The 26,736-nt window shown below is 41.0% G+C and overlaps 1 protein-coding gene across 2 annotated transcripts in view; it reads left to right on the top strand.

The window, feature by feature from the left end:
* ARID1B (AT-rich interaction domain 1B) overlaps positions 1-26,736 on the top strand; it is a 426,086-nt gene that overhangs the window by 282,543 nt on the left and 116,807 nt on the right. For both annotated transcript variants that reach the window (XM_003797856.3, XM_003797857.3), the window contains exon 5: positions 20,514-20,757. In XM_003797856.3, the coding sequence (XP_003797904.2) occupies positions 20,514-20,757 (244 nt within the window). The remainder of the gene's footprint in view (positions 1-20,513; positions 20,758-26,736) is intronic.

Raw genomic sequence — 26,736 nt, 5'->3', positions numbered from 1 at the left:
ATAATCTTTCCTTTGCATTGAAAACTGGTTACCTGAGAGTTAACCATTTAAAAATTACAGAAAACAAGGAATGGTATACTTGATTTCCTTTTGATCTTGCTTTAACTATTCTTCTTTTTATAATTACTATTCTCTGAAGACTGTATGTGAAATATAATTTAAGAATTTTAAATTGTCTCCTGACAATTAAATATAAAATACAATGTACATTAGTCTGAAAGTGTGTTCCATTAAATATCTAAATATGTCAATGAAGAAAGTCTTAATTTTAACGACATTTTTAGGCCAAAACAGTCTTGCTTGTATGCTAATATAGCCTTTCACAGGTAGCTTATATCGGAGTTCACAGTGTTCTTTTATTCCAAAGAATGAATCACATTTCACATTTAGTTTCTCTGATGGGACACTGATGATGGAATTTTGCTGTTTTCTGTTCCAGTGGAAGATCTGGAAACTAATTGCCAGAGGTTGGGGAGGGGGGTTAATTTCTATCAAAGCAAAACTATTGGGAGTGGAAGAAGATGCACTTGGATTATGAAACGATTTCCATTCTAGAAACAAAATGAACCTCCTGGACAACACTGATAGAGCACGGTTTTCTTTTTTCTTTTTCTCTGCCTTTTTTCCTTGTCTTTTCCTTTGGTGTGATAGAAGGAATAGTATCAAGGAAGAGAAGAATGTTTACTAGAGTGGTGAACTGTGAAACTTTGAAAAGAGGCCAGACTGAGACCGTGCCCAGCCCCTCCCCCTGTGAACCTGTTCCCTGTGTGCGAAGTGCTGTGGTTGTCCCTCCAGCGGAGGTGACTGTCAGAATTCAGTGACATTATGATCAGAATAACATCATATAATAATAGCCTTCATTTATTGTATTTTCACTCTTTGCCAGGCAGTATTTCAAATGCTTTCTTTTATGTCGTTATAAACAAAGATTTAACAACCGTTTTAAGAGTTTATCTATGAAGAAATGGAGGTCTCAGAAGGTTAAGTCACATGTTTAAGGGTGAATGGTTAGTAATTAGGAGACCTAAGACCTGACCCACATTTGGACCACCAGACCCATGCCCTGCCACTAAGCTCTTAGCGTGTGTCAGGTAAGTACAAATACAGCCACTGCTTGTCCAGGCAAGGTCACCTTGGTGGTGCATCTAGTGTCAATTTCTTGAGAACAAATGGGCTTTGACACTGCCTGGTGCACTCTGCTCAGGGTGGTCTCCCTGCACCCCTCTCCTTAGAAGTGTTCTTTTGGGAGGCACCATGGGTCCCCCTGGCTGCATCTTGCCCAGAGCACCACCTTTTCCTGCTTCTCACAAAAATGCCTCCTGCTCAGTTGTCTATGTAGTTTTCTCTATTGCTAGCTTAGCAGTGATTGGTTAAAATCTTAAATCGTATTTGTTACTTGCCAGCTCTCTCCGAAGCTTTGTCTGCTTTTCTTGCTTTGTTTCTCACATGTCATCATTGATCTATTAATTTATTCATCCAGAAGGCATTTAAATGCTCATCTGCATATTATACAGTGCTGTGTGGCCCTTCCTCTCCCTCCCTTTTCCCATTTCCTTTCTATTCCTCATTCTCCCTTTTCTTCTTGTCTGTGTCCGACTCTTGAAGTGGCAGGTTACACCTGGCCAGCTCTTCCAGGGGTACAGTTAACTCCACGTTGACTACTCTCAGGAATGTAAATTCAGTTTGTGCCAAACCCCATATGTTTAAGACCCTAAACAATTATAGATACCTCAGAAGTCAGAACTCCACAAAATAAACTATTTGCCACATCAGATTGCACAAGGGATCCATTGTTGGTTGAGAACTGTGCTAGATCACAGATGGTCTGCTTCATGGATCATGATTTCACAAAACAGTCTGTCTGAACAATCTCGTTCTCTTCTGTTCCCTCTTCCACATCCTGTGGGGAGTCGCCAGACAGAACGATCAGCACTCATTATAAAATGTGTTTGCTTGCTGCTGTTTGGATTCCCTCTGAATGAATTTTAAGTCTTTTTGGTGGGGGGCGGGGGAAGCTCCTGCCCAGATCAGGTAGGCCTGTTTAGGAGACGTGTGCTGTGGGTGCAGCAGTGGGAGTTGGTTGGCCCCCGCGTGTCTGTTTATGGTCTCTTGGTTATGGACCCGTGCATGGCAGCTGTTGTGACTCACTCACAAGGAGGTGGAGTAAATACATTTGCAAGTCCAGGAAACTGGAGAACTGGAGAAAACATTGTGTGAGACAGAACAGAGGATGGAAACTAAAAAATAAAAGCTTTGTTTTAAATCACCAAAGAACCTGTTGAACCGTATCCTGCTATGGTGTGTACCATGGCATCCCTCCACGTAGCTGGGTCCTCTGGTACCACTTACAAGTTTCATCTCTAGTAAATGAAACAAGACTGAGATCACCCTGGGCCTAGAGAGACAGTAACTGTGCATTTGACTAGAGGCACACACACCCTTCGCCCTTTATCCTCGGGGAGGAATCCATCACTACCCTGGCTGACGTGGTTGGTGACCATTGAATCCTAATGTAATCCGTGTCCATGGAACCTGTGTTGTAGTTTTGACAGAAATAACTTAGCTTCTCTGGACCTCAGTTGCACATTTTAAAAACACAGGATAAGGTAAATGCTTCCTGTGGCTTTGTTTCAGTTTTGAAAATTCCATATGGTTTCTTTCTTTCTTTCTTTCTTTTTTTTTTTTTTTTTTTTTTGAGATAGAGCCTTACTTTGTCACCCTTGACTCCTGGGCTTAAGTGATTCTCTTGCCTCAGCCTCCTGAGTAGCTGGGACTATAAGCGCCCACCACAGTGTCCGGCTATTTTTTTTTTTTTTAATGTCCAGTTATTTTTTAGAGATGAGGTCTCACTCTGGCTCAGACTGGTCTCGAATCTGTAAGGTCAGGCAATCTACCCACTTCGGCCTCCCAAATGCTGGGACTGTCAGCATGGTCCATTGCACCGGGCTGAAAATTCCATATGGTTTCTAACAAGAAGTCCTAAGTGTTTCTTTTCTGAGGTGTTGAAATTCTGCCTTGCCTCACGTTTTGATATTTGTCTCCTGCCACATTTTTATCTGTAATACTGTGGGTTTGTTGCTGTTTTGTTTTCTTACTCTGTACTTGAGTGTGAGTCCTCTTAACATCTGCTAAGCAATTCGAGGAACTGATCATCTAACTGGGAAATGTTAGCAGAGGTTAGCTGCCCAGACTTACTATAGTTCACTTTATTTTTTTATATACTATTCGTGTCCTGAGTGTGTCAGATATGGGAATTTTTTTTTTTTTTACTCTTTATTACTGTGGACAGAATATTCAGGAACAAATTCCTAAGGACTGTTTATGGCCCATGGACTACCTGCTTATAAGCCACTGATGTAATAAAATGTGATTTGATGTTTGCAGCCTATTGCAAATTTAACACCACTAATTTCTTTTTTTTTTTTTTTTTTACTGATTTCTGTATTTGTCGATGTTGGAGAAATAGCATAGTACTGAATGGTTAATACCTGTCTTTTCCTGCATACTTTTAAAAACTTGAATCATTTTTGACATTCTATATTTTAAAAGGAAGAACTATGGACGAGGGTTTTTTTTAAAGCCCTTTAGTAATGTTGCTGCACTGAATTCAGTAACTTAGCTGCTTCCGAAATGTTCTCTGGCAAAACCTACGTTTCCCTAGCCATGGAAAGAAGGCTCTCTTGGTTCCTTACCAGTCTCACACATTTAAACTCCACTCTTTAGCGTTTATTCATGTTCTTTGTACAATAATGTCATGTTATTCAAGAGCAATCTTATCTGAATGCTGAGAACATAGACCAATTGCCAGGGTCTAAAGCAAACGTGGGACTTTTCCCTGTGAAGAATTCAGTACCAGCTTGACCCAGTAATCATGAGTGGTAGGTAATGAGAAGCTGTAAGCTGGTGGAAAGGAATCCTGCAAACATGCTTTCTTTGTAACACATTAGTCTCAATAGCCCAGCATCTGGGCCTGCCTAGGTAACTACACAAATCAGTATTCCTGCATCCTAGCCTATGTGGTAACATTTTCCCCTTGGAAACCTGAGTTGCCTTGAAGGGCATGATGTAATCGACAATAACATTAAAAAGATGCATAAATTATAAAGCTGAAAATCATTTGGGGAACAAAGTGTTCCCTTTCTTGATAAAGGATAGCAGGTAGGTCTGTTGCTACCTTATTTGTGCATACGTACTTTATGCTTAAAGATATGCTGTTTTACTTAAGAAAAAAGACTAGAGGGAAATATGGTAAAATGTTAGAATTGGGTTAGCTCTGAATAGTGGCACTACTGCTAATTTTTTCTATTTTGTTTTCTAATTTGTTTATCTTATGTTTAAGAATAATGAGCTATGCTGCTTTAAATTGTTTCTTCTGTTCCTTTTTCTTCTTTCAGGAAAGTAGAAGACATCACGTAATAATTTTTCTTGTTATTGAGGGAAGTACGTTTTTGTTTTGAGTTAGCAGTAAATGAAATCAAATCTTTCAGATGTTTTCTCCTTTCTTATTTATATTGAAATTAGTGTAATTTTATGCTCTCTGTTATTCTACAAGAACATAAAATTGAGAAATTTAAATTTGCCTCTTTTAAATATTATTTAAAAACTAAATCTGTTCAATTAAGAGGCGTTGATAAAAGCTCAGAGGTGCAGATTTCCCTCTTTAAAGGCCCGGGAATACATTTCTGTTTTTTAATTGCCAAAAATCAACATCCCTTCCTTTTGCTAATATACTTCCTTTTTTTTTGTTACTAGTTTAAAATCTTCAATAAAATAAAGTTAACACTAAATGTCACTTCGTAATTGCAGTAATGATCCCCCAGCTGTGCTCTGCTCAGTTTGTAACACATGTCACCAGCAGTTTAGGAGCGCGGCATCATTTCCTGCCCACATAGAATTCTGCAGACAATTATAGTGGTTAGAAATTGAGGATCTTGTTGGTCACTGCTAAGGGTGAGCAGTCAGGGAGTTCGGGGATTCTCGTTCTTGGGCATGGGGGGCTGTATCCTTCACTGTTCGTGGGGTATCCGCCCTTGACATGTTTATTTACTTACTTTCTATTTTCTTACTGTTCAAGTATTTTACTTTGCTAGATGAAGAATAATTTTATTTATGAGTATGTGAATTTTGGAGGAGAAACTCTCACACTTAAATGAACCTGTAAGAAGCCCATAGAAAAGCAAGTGCCTGCAGCGCTAATAATGAGAACTGACAAGGCAGCCCTGCTGGGTTTATTTATGACCTTCTGCCTTTGTTAGCTCTTGTGAGAAATTCCTTTCTAACCATAACAATATTGCTGGAGTTTGGCACTGTGCAGAGAAATCCTGCCGAGCCCTGAGGCCCTCAAACTGGCACTCACGGCTCCTAACAGATTGCTGTGCTCACTGAGGTTGTACATTTTCCTTTACTCTTCTTTTATTTAATAAGTCGTTTTTACCAATCTTTTTATATACTTTTTTAAAAAGAAAATACTGCTGTTATTCTCAGAGCCCAAATTCATTTTCTTCTTAGTACAATGTCTCATCGACTTAGCGGTGTTGAGCGAAATTCAGAAGAGCACAGAATACAGAAAGGCAAGGAGAGGCAGGGTCATTCTATACCAGGGCAGATCAGGGGTCACATCACACACCACAAACTGATGGACTCGTGGCGCTCCTCAACGGCGTCACCTGGGTACGCGTTCTCGCAGTGAGCTCAGTAGGACAAATCTACCTCCGACTGTAGTTTAATAATACTCTGGTGATTATTTCCACTCCACTCACTACTATAAGCCTGCCTTGTTTGCGTTCTTCTACAATTTCCAAATGGAATCTGAAAAGGGCCAATTAACAAAGAGTTTTCTTAAGAATTATAATTCTCCGGGCGGTGCCTGTGGCTCAAGGAGTAGGGCACCAGCCCCATATGCCGGAGGTAGTGGGTTCAAACCCAGCCCTGGCCAAAAACTGAAAAAAAAAGAATAATTCTCTTTGGAAGTAAAAGAAAATTGATAGTGTTAAGGATGTACCTCTTATAACAGAACTATTGGCAAGATTGTTTCTCACAAGAGCTAGAGTTATTCAGCGCATAGGAACTGCACAAACCTGGAGCAGGGCTAGTCATTGTTTCTTGATAATTAGTCCTATCCCACAAAGTAGCCAGCAATAACAATCTGTGTTAAATTCTGTTTAGAGGATTGATAAACTCTCTAGGTGGGGTGACTCACCCTATAATCCCAACAGTTTGCCAGACCAAGTTGGGAGGATTTCCTGAAGCCAGGAGTTTGAGACCAGCCTGGGCAACAGTGAGACACTATCTCTACAAAAAATAAAACATTAGCCGGGCGTAGTGGTGTGCACCTGTATCCCAGCTACTCAGGAGGCTGAGCCAGGAGGATCACTTGAGCCCAGGAGTTAGAGGTTATAGTGAACTGTGATTGCACCACTCACTGTAGCCTAGGAATGGAGTGAGACCTTGCCCCCCACTCCCTCCGCCAAAAAAGGAAAAAAGAAGTATAGAATCTCCAAGTTCAGGATGCCCAGTTTCTATGTGGAACAACCACTGCATGGACTCATTTCACTAAAAGTACCTGTGTCTGTGTTTGTTTCTCTTTGGGGGAAGGTTGCAGTTAGACTGGGGCATGGCGTACCGAAAGACCGTACTGTTAAAATTGATACTTACACCTTTGCTTTTTTTCTCTTGACCTAAACTCTGATTTTTAAAAGTTCTTTTCAGCTAGTTTTATTCAAGCACTTACAAAAAGGACCTAGTCTTCAAACTGTGCATATGGGCATAATTGTTTGTTTGTTGAACTTTGTCTTGTCATTTCATTCAGTTTTAACCTCTGGTCTGAAGAACCTCTTCATGCTACTGCTGTTCATCGGGTTTCCATCCTGTGTGTGTGTGTGTGTGTGTGTGTGTGTGTGAGAGAGAGAGAGAGCGAGCGAGAGAAAGTCTATGTCACCCCTGGTAGAGTGCTGTGGCATCACAGCTCACAGCAACTTCAAACTCTTGGGATTAAGCAATTCTCTTGCCTCAGCCTCCCAAGTTGCTGGAACTGTAGGTGCCACAACACCCGGCTATCTTTTATTTTTCCTTGTTGCAGTTGTCATTGTTGTTTAGCATGTTTAGCAGGCCCAGGTCGGGTTCAAACCTTCCAGCCTCGGTGGATGCGGCCGGTGCCCTACCCATTCAGCTGTGGGCGCCGCCTGGTTTCCATCTTTTAAAGGAGCTTTTTCAAAAAAAGATTTGTTGTTTGTCTTAGCGTGGGCATAAAGTAATGTTTTGTTTATTAAGTTGTGTTTTGGCTATGTATTAAAATCACTAGGGGCTCACATTTCCTTTACCAAGAAAAAAAAAAGAAGAAGAAGAAGAAGAAAAGGTTCAGCATTTATTAAATTGATAACTTCTCAAGTACAAGGAAGAAAGTGGACAGCTTCCCAGATCTGATCAATCCAGAATAACCATTGTTAATATTTTGTTTACCATTGGTCTGTTATCTCTGAGCTGTTTCAGAAAGGTACCTATGCTGAGCACGGTGGCTCACACCTGTAATCCAGCCCTCTGGGAGGCCAGGGTGGGTGGGTTGCCTGAGCTCAGGACTTTGAGATCAGCCTGAGAAAAAGGGAGTCCCTGACTCTACTAAAAATAGAAAATTAACCAGGCATTGTGGCGGGCAAGAGGATCCCTTGAGTTTGAGGTTGCTATGAGTGAGCTATGATGATGCCACAGCACTCACCCAGAGCAACTGAGACTTTGTCTCAATGATAGATAGATAGATAGATAGATACCTGTGTATTTTGTATGTATGAGTAAATATGTACAGTCTTATGGTATCTTACACATTAGATGATCAATTATGGCTATAATTGATTTCCACTCAATCCTTTCAATAAAAATTATTTTGTTAAAAAAATTATGTTGTTTTTAATGTATATATTTTATTTATTTTTAGAGATAGTCTCACTTTGTTGCCCTCTGTAGAGCACTCTGGCGTCATAACTCACAGCAACTTAAAATTCTTGGGCTCAAACAATTCTCTTGTCTCAGCCTCCTGAATAGCTGGGATCACCAAAATGCCCAGCTGTTCTTTTAGAGACGGGGTCTTGAACTTGCTCAGGCTGATCTCAAACCTGTGAGCTCAGGCACTCCACCCACCTTGGCCTCCCAGAGGGCTAGGATTACAGGCGTGAGTCACCACGCCCAGCCTTTAATATATACACATTTTAGATAATTTTTTCTGCACTTTTAAATAGCTCACTACTAAATTGAGATGTAGGTGGTTCCTAATTTGTCACTATCATGTGCAGTTTTCTTATATCCCTATTTAAAAAGTGTCTCCATACTATGTGATATCATACGCGTATAATCAAAATCATACAGCTAATACTTATTAGATGGATTCTGTATTAACTCATTGAGTTTTATCAACCTCTTCGAGGCAGAGAGCCATTTTATAGGTGAAGCAGCTGAGGCCCAGGGATGTCAAATGACTTGCCTAATGTCACACTGGGGAGGTAGGAAGTGAGTGATACAACAGAAATTTGAACCAAGGCTTCACAACTGGGGCTGGTTACCTTTTCTAGTCAGTGTTTATATGTTTTAAGGAAGTACCGAAGGCCATTTGCTTCTTTAAAACATATGAATATATAATATTGATTATTAACATATCTCTTTTCTTAACACATAATTGGTAAATATTTGTTAATCAATGGAAGGATATGTTTATGCAACTACTATTACCCCCGCCTATAAGGGAAATATTTTTATAAATATCATCTACAAATTCTTTATTCTTTACTCAATGTATTTTATATTATAAACAATGCTAGAAATCAATGTGTCTGAATTACAAGTTACATGTGTATGTGTGCATTCATCAGTATAGCATCTGTTCAGTGAGCACTTAGTATATGCTTAATGGATTTTACTCATAATTATATTTAATTATCACTATGGCATAAGTATTATTTCCCCCATTTTGGGGGTGGTGAAACTTAGGCTCAGTCTGGTTAAGTAACTTGTTCAGATTATGTAAAGAGATGATAGCACCAGAGAGCATCTTCAGACGACTTTACTCCAGAGTCAGCTGCTGTGTTGTTATTATAAAACCGGCATTACGGTAAATATTTAATGAGCCCTTACTTTGGTGCCAGACTGATCATGCTTAGTGCTGCTTCGTCTACAGCAGCTCATTTAATGCTCCCAACAACACCGTGAGGTCATTACTTTTATTATCTATAGCTGCACACAGAGACGAGGGGCGCGGCCCCTGGGCTTTGCCTGGCTCGCCCTCCCCTCAGCCCTGTAACAGTGCTTCCGAGAAGCAGGTTTCTGGGGTTCAGTTTGGAAGAAGGCTTTGCAGCACCTTCCAGGGATTTACAGATTGATTAGAGTTCAAGTTCAGTTTTACTTCCAAACCATTGATTTATTGGGCTAAAGAAGAATTAGGCCATATCATGGGCTTTTGAGTCAGTTACTTAGGTGTCTCTCTTGTTCAAAGGTATTAAAGGGCAAAAGTAATATAAATTCGACTCGGTGCCTTTAGGAGTCCCGTGTCTTAATTTGCTTATGCCATCTTCAGGACTCCTTATAGTGGAGTGAAGCGATCAGAAAAAACTGTATTCCACTCTAGGGCCTGGGATGCGCTCCAAGCAACAGGGTAATTATTTGTAAATAACGAGTGAGGCACCCCAACATCATTACGTGGTCCAAAATGGCACTGGTGAGAGGTAGCATGGTCAGGGTGACCATGCAGGACTCCAGGTGCTCATTCACGCCCGACTGATGCTATCATCGTCTTCATCATTATCATCATTGTTGTTACTGTTGGATGGGATGTTTCTGTCTGAAACCCCAAATACATTGATGACCACCTGATTTGAGAAGTAGTTTTTGAAGTTACATCTTATAAAACTATTGTATGCTCTTGGGAAAAATTACTATGCAAAATTGCACTTGAGGTGTCAAGTGACCAGCCATCCCTGTACAAAAATGAAAAGCAGCTTATTCTGGAAACCTCTTATCTGAATGAATCTGTGAACATAACAGATAGTTGGAAAAATGCATAGTTTTAAGTTCAACTTTTGGAGGAGTACTGCATATGTTCAATTTGATTTTAAAAGATTAAAAAATAGCCTTTATAAAACATTTCTTTCTGTAATCTAGTTAAGGTAATCATATACAAAATTTTCTAAATTCCTTAATTCTTTTCCAAAGACATTTTAAAAGTGATTTCTATGAAAGTATAAAAATTTTCAGCTAGGTTACCTGCAGCACCTGATATATATCCCTTAAAATGTTTATTCCTATATGATTTATACAAAATCCTCTGAGACTCTCTCTCTAGGATGTAGGTTTACTTGAGTGGAGGCTGAGCTCGTGATTACCTTCATGAGTCGAGTATGGACATACGGGGAAGCCAGCAAGCTAGTGCAGACACCACCCCAACCACGTGGTCAGGGCTGACATAACCAGTGCTAAGCGCATTGACTTCACGCTCCCCGGTGTGATGCAGGGTGCATAACTTCGGTGGTGTTCTTCCCCAAAATCTATCATCTAATCCATGAGAAAACACCAAGTGAATGTGCATTGAAGGACATTCTACAAAATGCCTGACAAGTAGCCATCAAATATGTCAGGGTTGTAAAAAACAAAGGAAAACTGGGAAAGCTTCAGAGATGAGAGGAGACAAAGGAGACGCTGTGACTCACTGCAACAGGCTCGGATCCTGGAGCAGAAAAAGAACGTTAGTGGAAAAGCTGTCAAAATTGGAATTCAGGAAGACGGACAGTGACTCACCCCGATAATCCTAGCTCTCTGGGAGGCTGAGGTGGGCGGATTGCTCTAACTCAGGAGTTCAAGACCAGCCTAGCCAGAGTGAGACCCCTTCTCTACTAAAAATAGAAAAACTAGCCAGGTTTTGTGGGGAGCACCTATAGTTCCGCTACTCAGGAGGCTGAGGCAGGAGGACCCTTTTATAGCCCAAGAGTTTGAGGTTGCTGTGAGCTGTGACGCGATAGCACTCTACAGAGGGTGACAAAGTGAGACTCTGTCTCAAAAATAAATAAATACGTACTTTAGTTAATAGTGTTACAGCAGTGTGCGCTTTGTAGTTTTGGTAAACGTGTCGCAGTTGATAGGAAGTGTTGATGTTAGGGACATGACTGCTGTGCACAAGCTCTCCCTGGCTTGGCCACTTTTGTGTACGTCTGATATCCCATAGTGAACAGTGTTTAAAACGCTGGTGAAGGATGTTGAACACAGATTCTGTATATTTTCATACAATTCGTGTGGTTCATGTGAATAGGGAAAATATATAAAAATAACCAAGTTTTGGTTCTAAAAACAACCAAATATTGGTTCTACAAATAAAACTTCCTTTTATTTCATATAGACTTAGTGTAATTTGTGAGTTGTTTTTCTTTTATTTATTATATATATATATATTAAAGAGAGTCTGACTGTGTTGCCCAGGCTGGAGTACAGTGGCTAGTCATAGCTACGATCTTGGGACCCTATAGTCTGGAACTCCTGGGCTCAAGCAGGCCTCCTCCCTTGTATTTTTTTAAATTGCTAATTTACTTGCAGTTCCTATAGGTCTTAATGTGTATAGAATGTCGTTGATCTACTGCTGTAGAAATAAATGTCTCCTGAAAGTTTGTGCCTTTTTGTGTTCAAGTTTTATTTTTAGAATTCCTACATGCTAAGCATTGTACTTCTAAGATTAAATAAGTACTTTGTCTTTTTTTTTTTTTAACCATGAGAGATACAAAAGGTGGTGTTGGTAGCTTTTCTATTCTAAAGATTTATGATGTGCTTTCAGTGATAAAAACTGGAATCAGTAGACAAAGTCTAAATCTTAGATATTTATAGATCTTCTTAGCCTGTCGATTTACTTTCAAAGCACCCAAGCCATTAATATTTACGGGTTCATACCTGGCTGTAAACACATGTCCCTCCCCCTCAGCATCACTAGGTGGTTCCCCCCTTTATAAATAAATGCCTTGGCCTTTGTCACTAAGGGCTTGGAATAAAATATAGAATTAAGAGACTGTATAATCTGAGCCGGGTGCAGTGCCTCAGGCCTGTCATCTCAGCACTTGGGAGACCTAGTCAGGAGGATTTCCTGAGGCCAGTACTTTGACAGCAATCTGGGCAACATAGTAAGACCCTGTACAGAAGAAATATATAATAATCGGCTGGGCATGGTGGCACGGGACAGGAGGATCACTTGAGCCGGGGAATTTGAGGTTGCTGTGAGCTACGATTGCACCACTGCATTCCAGCCTGGGGGACAGAGCAAGACCCTGTCTCAAAAAGGGAAAAAAAAAAAAAGAGAAAGAGAGAGACAATATAATCTGTTAAAAGCATTTGTTACTCACTGTTAGTTTGTAGATACTCCAGTGCTGTTTTGCAGTAGAGTTGGTATCTTTTGCCCCGTTCTGTATTAATACATTACATAGAGCTGCAGCGAGGAGGATGACCACGGAGACTAATGAAATGATTGCAATCTAGAAAGCACAGTGATATCTAACCTGGACTAAAGTTATATATGTTTGTTGTCATTGTGGTATTGGTTTATTTGTTTAATTTTATACAATGCTAAAAATATCAGGAATTTTATTTTGTGTTATTTTATTTTCTTTATTTTGGAGACAGAGTCTCATTCTGTCACCCTGGGTAGAGTGCTATGGCATCAACCTAGCTTATAGCAATCTCAAACTCGTGGGCTAAAGCAATCCTCTTGCCTCAGCCTCCCGACTAGCTGGAACTACAGGCACCCACCACAACACCAAGCTAGTTTTCCTATTTTCAGTAGAGACAGAGTTTTGCTCTTGCTCATGCTGGTCTGGAATACCTGAGCCCAAGCAATCCACCCACACAGCCTCCCAGAGTGCTAGGATTGCTATAGGCGTAAGCCACCATAACCCAGCCAATTTTAATCATGTTTAAAGTATTGTTAGTTCGTAAACACTTAAGGATATGATTTAAGAAAAAAATGTTTAACATTTCGTATTTGGTGCCCCACTACATATTTCCCCTTGCTCTGACACTATTAAAAGTCACACCTGGACCTTTGTTGGCTTCCTTCTTTGTGAAAGTGGTAGCCCGTCTTCCTTGGCCTTATTCTCTCTCTGCTGCACTTTTTCGAGCAGCCCAGAGCTCCTCTTGCTCCCTAAACGCGTAAGCCCTTAGGTAGGTAGGAGGTGCTACCTGCCTCTCCTGTCTGTGCCTTTACTGTTGTCCCCTGTGCCTCATCTCTGCCCACCCTCTGGTGCCACCTTCCCTGCTTGTCCAGAGCACACCTTTCGCTCCTGGTGCTGGCCTGGCACAGGCAGCAGTGCCTGGGTCAAGGTTCTGGAGGTGAAGACTTCCATTCTGTATTCTACGACTTACTCATTCACCTCTCCATCATAGAATTTCCCGCTTTTTATCATAATTCACCTGTTTAGTTGTTTGCCTCTTTTCATTGAGACTCTGTGATAGAACGACTTCTAAGTGTATAAGCCACTGGTATATAAAGTGCCACCCACATGGAAAGGCTGCCTTCTCCCTTTTTCTCTCACCCACCCCACAGTTCCAGCTGCAGACCCAGCTTGGGCTTGCTGAAGGGTGATCAGGTCACCTGATGTTCTTACTTTGTTACACAGCTTTAATTTCATCAGTAGTAGCTAATAAAGGACCAGTGGTTATTTACGTGAGTCTTTTTAAAAGTGTTTTTAACATTGACTTGGGCCTTGACTTGGGGTCAGGAAGGGTCTCAATACAGGGTGGCTAGAAGTTTATGTGCAGTTTTAAATTGCACACTATTTTAACTTGCACATGAATTTTATGGCCACTCTGTAGGTTTGACAATAAAATCAGATTTTAAAAAATATTTTACCTGGTAGTAACAAAGTACTGTTATTTCCTCAGTAAGAAAATGGCTATAGTATCTCTGGCACTTAGAAGGCCCTAAATCAGTGGTAGTACTGGTTGCTAAAATCAGCATCATCAAGGTCTTCATCATTATCAGTTATGAGGCTAGTGCTGCGATTCTAACCACGAAGGGTAATGTTAGTTCTAAATGAAGGTTAATCCTAAATTTCATACAACAAAAACAAATTTGCGTGTAATTTTTCTTACCAAATTATGTTTAAGTTCAAGACTGCCCATACTATGTTAAAAGGCCTAATTCTTGTTCTTTGTAGTCTGCATAATTTCTTAAGACTGTTAATAGTGGAAAGCAGAGAATCTCCTGGGCAGAATTTAAAAACAGAGAATATTTTAGGAACCCCCTGAGGCCTGTGCACTGAGAAGTAAATCCCTTATATGATGCATATTTTATACTGACAATGTTTACCACTTCTAAGTTTAGAATAGCAGCACATCTCATAGCAGGAGTTTTAACCCAAGGACCTTTGAGAATAGCCTTTATTTTAGGTTCTGGTTTTTAAAAACCAAAGTAAATATAACCATTATTATGATGTTCATGTATAATAGTATGCTTATCTCTGAATCTGGCTTTTGTATAGTGTCAGAGTGTCTTGTAAGTGTCCCCTTAAAATGAGAGTTACCTGTAATGGAATTGTTACTTGAGAGAGAATGCAAATGAGTCAGGTGAAAGTCATTTCTCTAAAAAGAGGTTTTTGGCTACCTTTTTTTTTTTCCTTCTTTTTGGCAGTTTTTGGCCATAGCTGGGTTTGAACCTGCCACCCCCGGTCTATGGGGCTGTACCCTACTCCTTGAACCACAGGCACCACCCCAAGCTACCTGTCTGAATATTAGCTTTTTTCCTTGTGTTATCCCTGGTTTGGGGTATGGTTTTGTTATTTGTGGAGTTTCTGTCTATTTTTAAATTAATATCAAGCATTTTCTTCCCCATTGAGCTCTTACATCTTGAGGCTGTGTATGCCCTATGTCTATTGTCACATGATGAAGAGGTAAATATTTATTTGGACTTGTTAAACTAAAAAGTGAAACATATATAACTTGGAACAAGGATGGCATTTATGGCCTAACAGCCAGCGCTTAGAAGGCTTTTCTTCGTGGATTCTGTTTTTCTGGTGCCTTTTAAAATTTTTTCATTTGGGTAAGAATCTAAGCTTTTAACACAGTTGTTGTATAGACAAATAAGAGTGACACAGAGTTTGGTGTAGGTATCTTGAAATACCCTATCACAGCCCAGGTTTGTGCTGAGAAGAAACCTTTAAACATCATGGAAATTAATTTTATAGTATGTTTCTAAGGACAGAGTCTACTGAGGCTGGACTTGACCTCTGGGATGTTGACTGGGAACAGAGGGCTCAGAATTCATTGCTGGATTTTACCAGCTAACTCAGTCGCTTCCATCAAGCATTATGGGAAACATTTGGAGACACTTGCATGTGCTGGGTGACTTTGTAGTGCCTGCAGCCATGTTTCACTGCAGAACCTGTAAGTTCAGTGACATTAAAAGCGAACAGTCAAATCTACCCTCCCTTAACCACCACACCTGGCACATGAAGTCACTACCCTTAAGAAAGGTTAGGGTCTAGTTAAAGAGTGAAAAAGAAAAAGTACACACCTTTATTTCACACTTAATATTCTACAAAGGAGAAAAGACACTGTTTCTGCTTTTGAAGATGACTAAGACTTTTTTGAAGACCATTGAATTGGCATTTTAACCTATGCTTTAAACCCATGGGAAGTCACAGTGAGAAATCATTAACTGTATCCTATTAAAATCCTTAAACAAGAGACCTGAGCTAGTCTCATTGATTGAAATATCTTCTCTGTTTCTAATTCAGTGTTTATCCTCATGCTCTCCGGGGGCACTTCTGAGCGAGAGATGCCCAAATGTGTGCAGTGCTTGGCGGCAGCTCTCTGTCAGCGCCTGATCTAATACCATCGCCTAATTGTATTGAGAACCATAGCTTAGAGTATTTTGGAGTTCATTTGCTTTTTAAAAAACCCACTTATTTAATTAAGCAAGGGAGTAAAATTTTCTGGCTTATTCCCAGTCCTGTAAGATAGTCAAGCATCACCAGTATTGACTGAATTTATCCCTTGGTAAGCTAACTTAGACTAAATTGAATACCGTCCAAACCAGCCATGTCTTTTGACGTAGTGAGTCATGATATATTAATATAAAATGTTTCCAGGGAAGATCACACACAATATATAGACATGAAAGAATATTTATACTTTTGTTACGTGTCTGTTCTGTTTATCTGCAGAGCTTTCAAAGTCTTTTCTGTGCACATTCTTTGTGGCACGTTCCACATACATTCCTTCTGTCACAGCCCTCCCCAGCTCCGTCCTGACACACTTAATGCGGAACATACTTGTGCTGTTCGCTAATTCATAAATGTTTCTCTCGTCAAAGTTTGAGAAGATTGTTATTATTTACTCTGGGCATTTTATTCTTAGCACAGTGAAGTTTCTTTTTTCTTTTCTTTCTTTCTTTTTTTTTTTTTTTTTTTGAGAGAATCTTGGTATGTTGCCCTCGGTAGAGTGCCATGGCATCACAGCGCACAGCAACTTCAAACTCCTGGGCTTAAGCAGTTCTCTTGCCTCAGCCTCCCGAGTAGTGCAGTGAAATTTCTTAACACTTGTCACTAGGGTTAGAATGAAACTTTTACATGGGCAAAGAGATGGTGGGGGGATGAGGTTGCAGGGGAAAGTCTTCACAGAGAACTTTCATTTCAGTTAAGTTTTAAAGTAAAACAGCTTTGTGGTGTTTTGTGTTTTAAAGCAGAGATTTTAAAAGAAATACCCATTGATCATAGCAGTTACATTATTTTTGTCGTGCTGGGAAGTATTTGGTTTTCCGAGTGACGTCAGACACTGAAAACCCCAGTTTGACGGCAAGATTTCACCAGATCAAATTATGATGGTAAAATAGTGATTTTACTATTCATGAGAGCAGCTGAAGCCATTGCCTTCCCAATCACTCTATTAAAAAAAGAGGAAGGATTTAAGGAATGCTGTGGGGCAGGGGGACTCCAGCCCCTTAAAAGAGGCTGCCTGCAATTACCTTACCTGCCAGCTTTCCAGCAAGATAAATGAAAGCATTGTAGCTTGAAGGTGCCTTGGTTAGAATGAGATGCAGTGAGGTCTCTCTGTTCTTTACAGCCATCATAGATCTGATAGTACTTACAAAAGAAGAATAGAGCTGGTGCCCTGCTGACTAAATTGTCCTCTAGAGGAGGATTAGTTACAGAGCTTCTCTGTTAACTAGGCTGAATGCTTAAACCACTGTTGAACTTCTCTTATTAGCGTATTTTAAGATAGCTCTACATATGGATACCCTGAGTATCTATAGGGCGGGAATATTTCTGCATAATTTACATATAAAAGTTACGTGTATATAATAGTAATATAATAATTATATCTTTTTATTACTCTTCTGTTACATTGAGGTCTAGTCAGCACAGAAATTCTGATGACACATGAACATGAAGAAAGCCACCGTTTTATATTTTTCTCTTGATATTTCTTTGATCAGCTTCTTGAATAACAGAAATGCTTTTGATGCCTTTGCAGCTTGAATGAAGCTCTCTCAACACCCATCTATGTCATTTTTTCAGCCATAACATGAAATTTTAAGTGGGGATGGGGAAGGAACTTGTAGGTTGTGCAGAGAATTATAAGAATTTCCAAATAACATATTGTTTTTTATGAAGAGAGATTTGCATGAAATTATTTAACTACTGGTGATTTTTTTTTTTTTAACACAGTTTCACTCTTATCGCCTAGGCTAGAGTGCAGTGGCACCATCATAGCTCAGTGCAGCCTCACATTCCTCTTCTCAAGCGATCTCTTGTCTCAGCCTCCTGAGTGGCTGGGGCTACAGGCTAGTTTTTCTATTTTTAGTGGAGACGTGGTCTCACTATTTCTCGCTCTGGTCTTGTACTCCTGAGCTTAAGCAGTGCACCTGCCTCGGCCTCCCAGAGTACTAAGATTACAGGTGTGAGCCACCATGCCCGGCCCTCTGGTGATGATTTTTTAAAAATCTGTGTTGTGTTTTCTGTGTTTAACTCTGTGTGTAGTATAACAGAAAACAGTTTTATAGCTACTTATCTACCAGTTTTTTTTCCTCTAAAGAGTTGTGAAAATCGTATTTACAACTGATTCTTGTCTGGTTCGCCCTTGTTTATTAGTAATAGCCATTTGTTAGGTATTGTATCAGCCTCTAACTAGTGGAGGCCTCCTCCCATTCTTACAGAAGACTCCTTGAGTCTTACGACCTCTTCACTAGTGTTTTTCCGGCAGGTGTGTAGTAACGAAGCAAGTTCCTGTTCTGGTCAGAGCTTGTGCCCCCACCCCGTGGTATGTGGTACAGCCTCTGTGCATTTCAGCCAAGGCCCAGCTGCATTCAGATGTTCCCCCAAGGAAGACGCAGAGGCAGTAGAGCCCATACTAGGATAGGTGGTTCTTCAAATCAGGGTCAGCAAATATTTTCTATAGGAACCAGATAGTAAATATTCTCAGGTTTGCAGGCCACATGGTCTCTTTCCCAGCTACTATCCTTGAGCCCAGTAATTAATTAAATACAAAGTCTCGCCACCTGATTGTGTGCAGAGTTCTGCTTCATACATCTCATGTGCCCTTAGCAGAAATGTATATATATTTGTCTCTGGATTCTAAAAGTCTGATTCAGTTTACTCCATTTCGCTTTGAATATTTGAATATATACTTTTTCTAGGGGTGTTTTTCACAACCTACCCTGTTAACGCTGTTTTTTCATGAGCACAGTTATTTGACATTGAGGTTTTTCATAGAATTAAGATATTTCCTATTTCACTTAGAAAGATATTATTAGCATGAATTTGTTTCTATAGCATTCATGTTTTTATTAGGTTCTCATTAGCTCTACCTTAGAATATATTAATCTACATTTTTTTTTTTTTTTTTGAGACAGAGTCTCACTATGTCACCCGTGGAGTCACAGCTTACAGCAACCTCAAGCTCTTGAGCTTAAGGAATTCTTTTGTCTCAGCCTCCCAAGTAGCTGGGACTACAGGCAAGCTTCACAACACCCAGCTATTTTTGTTGTTGTTGTAATTGTCATTCTTGTTTTAGCAGGGCCTGGCTAGGTTCAAACATACCAGCCCCAGTGTATGTAGTTGGTGCCATAACCACTGTGCTACAGGCTACATTTTTTTTAAAAGAGAAGTTAATTACCTACAATAACAGATGACCAACAGCTAAATGCCCAGGGGACAAGGCTCCTAACCATGTGTTGGCTTTGTGACATCTTGGGGTACCCTGAAGACCCATAACCAGCTCTGCTTTCCCTTCTTGTGTGCTTGGTATTCTGGATTTATTCTTAGAATCTTAAGCATCTTCCTCTACCAATTTTCCAAGTCCTAGTTTCAGAAGTCCCAGTAGTAAGCAGTGAGGCAAAATTAAACATTAATAAAATTGAACGAGTACAGGATGTCTACTAGGACCGCCTGTGTCTTGCAGACAGTAGCCTAGCCAGGCATTTCTGATTTCATTCTGTACTAGTTAGTCTTAGGTTACCAGGACAAATATCTTTTATACTGCACCTTTTAGAAGGCACTCCACATTTAGCCCTCAGTCTTGATTGGATGTGTGGAGTTGGTGATGTGGAGTCCAGTCATCATCCCAGCAGGTGTGCACCGACCGACTGAGCCCCTGCTGGTGGTGGCCCTGGGTAGGCAGGCCGTGGTGCAGCAGTGAAGCCGAAACAGGGTCTCTGTCCTCCTCTCCTGCTGAACGTGCCAAACGTAGTTTTCTCCTTTCTCTTCTCTCATCTTCCATGTGTCATTTTTAGCAACTGCGTTTTGGCCTCAGTAGTGTAACCTTCAGCAATAGCTGCCTTGCTAAGCTTTAGTTTTCTATACCTGTCAAATGGGGATTTTAATAATGGCCTCAGAGAGAATTATGATAAAATCAGATGGCGTTAACAATGTAAAACAGGTATAAAAAGTAAGGAGTAACTTTAGGACTCATTTCAAAGAGATTTATTTTCCTAGTATCATATGAAAACATACATGTCACTGTTTTATTATAACGGCACTTTGCAGGTAGCTAAAATCTAAGAATTTCTCATCACAAAGTTTGGTTAAAATTATGACTGCTGTTAGTTAGAATATCCCAAGTTTGAAATTCACATAGTCCACCAATGTTGAATTCTAAACAAAAGGGCTTAAAGCTGATGGCTTTTAGTTTATTGAGTAATCATTTAAAGAATCAAGCACTTGATTCCAATGGTAAGTCTCTCGCCAGAGTGGGGTCTGTTTTGTGTGGCTCTCTGAGCAGGTGTGAGGGACCAGGTGCTGACAGCTAATGGCACACTGTATGAGGATGGTTTGGGGAAAGAGAGGAACAGCTCTAGTCCTTTGTAAGGAAATGGTCAAGATCTGGTGGGTTCAGCTTATGAAAGACTTCATTAAAGTCTCCTAATAAAACATGGCCATACTCTAAGTTTGGGTGTTATCCAGAAAAGTTTCGTCTCTGAAGGGACCCATTTTCAGATAGTCTTTATGTGATCAGGTCTTGGCTTAGAGTATGTTACTCCATAAACAAGCGCTTCTCTCTCTTTTCAGGATCTGTCAGGCTCCATCGACGACCTCCCCACAGGAACGGAAGCAACTCTGAGCTCAGCGGTCAGTGCATCCGGGTCCACAAGCAGCCAGGGGGACCAGAGCAACCCAGCCCAGTCACCTTTCTCTCCACACGCGTCCCCCCATCTCTCCAGCATCCCAGGGGGCCCATCGCCTTCTCCTGTTGGCTCTCCGGTAGGAAGCAACCAGTCACGGTCTGGTCCAATTTCTCCTGCAAGTATTCCAGGTACTCACTTTCTTAATAATTATTATCTTACAGTGTAGTAAAGACAGATCAAGTGTTCATCCACAGCAACTCATTTTCCATTACTTTTTTTTTTTTTGAGACAGAGTCAGCCCTCTGTAGAGTACTGTAACGTCACAGCTCACAGCAACCTCCAGCTCTTGGGCTTAGGCAATTCTCTTGCCTTAGCCTCCCAAAAAGCTGTGATTACAGGCACCTGCTATAACGCCCGGCTATTTTTTTGTTGTAGTTTGTCCAGGGCCAGGTTCGAGCCTGCCACCCTCGGTATATGGGGCCAGCCCTCATTTTCCATTACGTTACTATTTAAAAACCTGGTGACAGGACGATGTGTAACTTTAGTGTAACTGAATTCTCAGCTAAGTACACGAGGTCTGTCCAGAAAGTATCCAGCTGTGTGTGTTTCTGTTTTTCACAGACATGGCTGGATCCTTTTCTGGACAACCCTGTACATTAATATCAGCTCCTAAAGCTAATTAACAAATGAATATAACCACATGTTTAATAAAATGGTGTATTAATTTGATACTTCAGTTTGCACATTTACCTTAACTATGATAGAAACAGAAGATTATTCATGTTAGCAGGATGTTTGGTAATGAGTCTGTTAAATAAGATCCTCTGTTGATGACTGCTACTAAAGGGAGGTCATTGGCTAGTATTGGCCTCTTTTTATAGTTTTATTTAATATTTGCTAGAGCACTTATTTCCTGAGATACTTTTAGGATCTATACTTAACCAGCCAGAACTTGCTTGAGGCATTCTTACTGATTCAAACCCTTGCTGCCTTTTGGATGCAAGGAGTTCATGTTGCAGCTAACTCCTGTGTTCAGTGATTTCAGTCATCAGACATCTTATCTTCTGCTTCCTACACTGTGTTTCTTGTTTGTCTGTTTGTTTGTTTTGTTTGTGACAGGGTCTTACTCTGTTACCCAGGCTGGAGTACTGTGGCGTTAAGCCTACCTCACAGCAACCTCAAACTCCTGGGCACAACCCACCACAACACTTGGCTCGTTTTTCTATTTTTAGTTGAGATGGGGTCTCACTCTTGTTCAGGCTGGTCTTGAACTCCTGAACTCAAGCAATCCTCCCGCCCTGGCTCCCAGAGTTCTAGAGTTACCAGGTGTGAGCCGCCTCGCCTGGCCTGAGCTCAGCAAATGTAACTGGTAAAAGCACGAGCAGGGTAAAAGCTGGTCCTTGGATTACTCAGGGTCACAAATGATCCCCATCATTGACGGTAACTGTAGGTAGGGCCACAGAGGACAAGGACCGGATTATCATTTCTCTCTGTTAACTCCTTTTTAAATAGAAAATTTTCTACACTCTTAGAAATTTCATTTAAAGCATTTTTTTTTTAAACTTGTGTCAGAAAAGCTAACTACCCAGGGTCTGCTTTTGTTTTTTTTGTTTGTTTGTTTTTATTTTGGGGAATTCGATGAGGATACAAAGAACCAGGTTACACTGATTGCATTTGTTAGGTAAAGTCCCTCTTATAATTGTGTCCCGGCCCCAAGAGATGCGTCTGCATTTTGTTTTACTGTGCTATTCCAGGTCAGCACCTCTGCAGCCAACATCTGCGTGGTACTTGATAACGTGATTTGATTAAACTTAGTACAAGGAAGAAATTAGGCAGCCAAAGTTTCACCTTCTTTTGATGGCATACACTTCAAATAAATTCTTTTTTTTATATATTTTTAAAGATATAAAGATTCCTTACCTGGGCTAAGGTACCTCTATAGCCCAGGGTAGAGTGCAGTGGCATCATCAGAGCTCATTGCAACCATAACCTCCTAGGCTCAAGTTATCCACCCACCTCAGCCTCCTGAGTAACTGGGACTACAGGCACCCTCTACAATGCCCAGCTAACTTTTCAATTTTTGGTAGAGAAGGGCACTCCACATGTTGCCTAAGCTTGTCTCAAACTCCTGGCCTCAACTGACCCTCCCATCTTGACTTCCCAAAGTGCTACAAGTACAGGCATCAGGCCACTACACCACGGCTAACTTCTTTTTACTATCTTTGCTGAATGTGAAGTTATATGGTATCAAATCATGTATTAATAAATGTGACAAATAGAGGATTTTTTAATATTAGGATTATTTTAAGAGGAAAAGCCTCTTAGAAAGTCCAGTAGTGATTTTGGCATTTATTCACCTTTCTCCCAAGTGGAATTACAAGGAAGAGTTTAACTGGGTGTGCCTTCTCACACTCACTTGATAGCACCTTTGTAACCTTGAGGGAGCCTCTAAGTCTCTCTGTACCTCAGGTTTGACGTCTGTGAAGATGATAGCTGTATCTCGTCAGGCAGTTATTAGGTGTGTTTCTGCACGTGAGGCAGGGACCTGGTAAGCATTCAGAGCCTGTTGGCTCTTACTGTTGCAGTCACGGTTATTCTTATTTTTCACACTGAGACCTGGAGACTTGTCTGTGATACTTGCTGCCCACAGTCGTGCAGCGGGTTTTGGCAACACATCTGCCCTGACTGATAATCCAGTGGCACTTTGGTGTAGTTCAGAAGAAGTGTGTATCAAGTTCCCAGAAATGATGTGCTGTGTTCACTGAGGTTGTTGAGTAGGACTGCTGGAGCTAGCTGCATGTAAAGGCGTAATGAGTTTTCACAAAGTTGAATTCCTTTTTCTTCCAACTAGAAAAACCAGATAGGTCCACAGCTGTTCTTAGGGATTAGGCCTGAGGAGATTAAGAGGAAGACTAGGAAACAAGGAAGTGAGAAGACTATACTCCAGAGATAAACACAATTTTTGCTGTTGTCTCTATACATAAAAATATGTAACCTCTGCTTCACTTAGATTGGGGCAAATCGCTTTCTGTGTGAGGGACAGGCAGTATAGCATAAAATGTAACAGTAGATGGAGTTTGGAAATCTCGGTTATTTCACTCTTTTTGCGTGTGTGGCCGTAACATTGACTGACTCCGAGCAGTACTCCCCCGCAGTGACTCCGGACAGGGCTGCTGCACGTTGCACAGGGACGTGAGTCTGACATCCAGCCGCGCTCCTGTGGGCAGGGCCCCCTGATCTGGTGCACACAGAAGCGCCAGTCACTCAGCACCCTTGTCCTAGACCTGGGGGGGTGGTCTGTGGCTTGAATCCAGGTATTTCCCATTTCTCCTCTTTCCAGCTGTGCCTCGGGACTTTCAGATGTAAGTTTTTGGTACATGTTCATCAAAAATTGTATGTGATGCTATTTTAATGAGATTTGTCAAAAAATTATGACTTGTTTTTGTTGAAGAAAATTATGGTCATCTATTTCCCTTTCTTTCTACCCAGACACTATATACTTCAAAAGCAATTTTTTGAAATCACCATTTCCCTAAGATCTGTATCCTTATTTCTCTGGGAAGTATTAAATATATTGAGTTACTCAACTTACATTATATTATGTATTTGTGTGAACTTGTGGTCATAGGTAATAAAACCATTCTTTGGAGAGGATTATAAAGCTACTATTTAGATTTTTTTTATTTTTAATTAAATGCAAATCACTGTCCTTTGGGGAGTAATTAGGCCTATTTCCCTCCTCCTTTTCCCATCTCTAGCCCTTATGTTTAAATTTTGTTGATCTCTAGATAAGATTCCTAAACAGTCTGTAATCACCCTTCATTGGTTCTGAGTCTACCCCAGTGACACTCAGACGCCGTGTGGCAGTGGCCTGCTTTCCAGGGCATGTGCTCACCTGTGGCTTGGAGGGGTCTGTCAGGAATTTCCCTTCATTTTTCTGTGTGTGGCCTTGCACTTTCTTCCCCTCCCTCCCTGCTTCCTCATTCCCAGCACCGGCTCCTCTCTGGCCTCTCCAGACCTCCACTTGCCCTCTGCTCTGTCTTGCTGCTGCCTTTGTACCTGGCAGTTGGCTCTTCCCGTCTTCGCCTCTCTGGCCAGTCACTGTAGACGTGCACCTGTTGTGTAGCTGATAGGTGGATGAGGAAAAGCCAAAACGTTTTCAGGGATTCTTCCTGGAGTTGCTTTCCCAGGATTTGTTGGAAAAAGAGTGATCATTTTTCTCCGTTTCTGCCCTGGTAAATGAAATTGACAGCTGATGAGAAGTGTCACAAAGGTAGATAAACAGCCCAGGACAGCATCCCAAGTGGCTGACTCTTTTTCAGTTGAACCAGTCCCCCACCCAGTGCAGATGTGCCCTCCCACCTCATTGCCTCACAGATCTGTGAGTGCCGTGGGAGCAGCTGCTGGGATGCGCTGGCACGGTGCTGGGATGCTCTGTGCTGGGATGCGCTGGCACGGTGCTGGTGGCCCTGCCAGGGCCCTAACTCAGCAGGACTTCCCTTCTTGCATTCTTGTAAACAGTAGGTTAGAGACTTTCCGTGTTAAGTAGCCACATGGATCTCTCCCTCTGTTTACACGTTACTGGGCTCCAGCATGGTAAGAATTCAGAATTTAGTTATTTATCCTAAACAAGCGTTTGAGAACAGAAAGATGCAGTGTGCATTCCCCTCAGGGCGTTTACACATTTCCTTGTTTTTTAACTTACTCTGTCTTCATTTCTTTCTCTTCCTCCTAGAGACACGTTATGTGGAGAGATGGAGTGAAATATCTCCATCTTTCTAATTCGTAGTGTTTATGTGTATGCTGTATAGTTAATTCTAAATGTATAATATTAAACATTATATTTCTCTTTTTTATTTTTTGGAGACAGTTTTACTTTGTCGCCCTCAGTAGAGTGCTCTGGCGTCATAGCTCACAGCAACCTCAAACTCTTAGGCTCCAGTGATTCTCTTGCTTCAGCCTCCCAAGTAGCTGGGACTTCGGGCGTCCACCTCAACGCCCGGCTGTTTTTTAGAGATGAGGTCTCGCTCTGGCTCAGGCTTATGTTTCTCTTCTCATGAATGATCCCATCACATCATACTTACGCTGCTTCTTGGGTTACATCCTGGAGTTATTAACTTTGGTTTAAAGAGAACTGCCAGGTTCTGTAGATGCTAGGCTGAGAGTAAGTCCCCCCAGAGCTTGATGGAAGCTGACTCAGCACAATACCAGAACATACCACTGTTGCCAGAAGATTCAGCAGATGTTAATTTCACTTGTTTTGCCTCTAGAGCCAACTATTTCAGTTTACTAACAAAGCAAAAATGTAAACAGACTGAAATTTTTACAGCTATTTTGTTGGCCAAAGGCTTTTGTCAGCTTTTTCCTGCATGTGCTGTAAGCGGCAGCCCTGTTCGAAGTGTGGTTGGGCACAGTGGCTCCTGCCTGTAATCCCAGCACTATGAGAGGCCGAGGTGGGTGCATCACCTGAGCTCAGGAGTTTGAGACCAACCTGAGCAAGAGCGAGATCCTGTCTCTACTAAAAGTAGAAAAACTAGCTGAGTATTGTGGCCGGTGCCTGTAAGTTCCAGGGAGGCTGAGGCAGGAGGATCTCTTGAGCCCAAGAATTTGAGGTTGCTGTGAGTTATGATGCTACAGCACTCAAACCCAGGGTAGCAGAGTAAGACTTTGAGACTTTGTCTCAAAAACAAAAATAAAATAAAATATTAAGAAGCATGAACATACAGGGGTAAGGGTATAGGAAGGCAGATAGTAACTGTTCATACTCCAGTTACCACTTTTGTTTATAAACCTTAACATGTTCAGATGGTCCCCCATTTTGTAAGTTCCTGAGTAGACTTCCCCTCACATTTCGTGGCATTTGGCATTTATACCAAGGCCAGTTTTAGGTAGACTTAAATGACTTTCATCAGAAGGCCACTGATGATAATTAGATGCAAGAATACAAAATTAGGTATTCACATTAGCACCGTGACAAATAGCCATTTGTTTTCTGGATGTTGTTCTTCTTGAACAGTGTTGGGTATTTATTACAGGAAGTCTAATCAAAGTCTTGGTCATCATTGCCAACACAAACAGAAACAAAATGGAGTTGCATCAAATATGAAAATAAAATTCCTTTTTTTAAAATTAAGTTTGTGTACTTTGCTATTTGGGTTGGCTCAGCT

This window comes from Otolemur garnettii, unplaced genomic scaffold, assembly GCF_000181295.1.
Source record: "Otolemur garnettii isolate 467f Iridium unplaced genomic scaffold, OtoGar3 scaffold00126, whole genome shotgun sequence".
Classification (NCBI taxonomy): Eukaryota; Metazoa; Chordata; class Mammalia; order Primates; family Galagidae; genus Otolemur; species Otolemur garnettii.
This window is presented reverse-complemented; position numbering and strand designations above follow the sequence as displayed.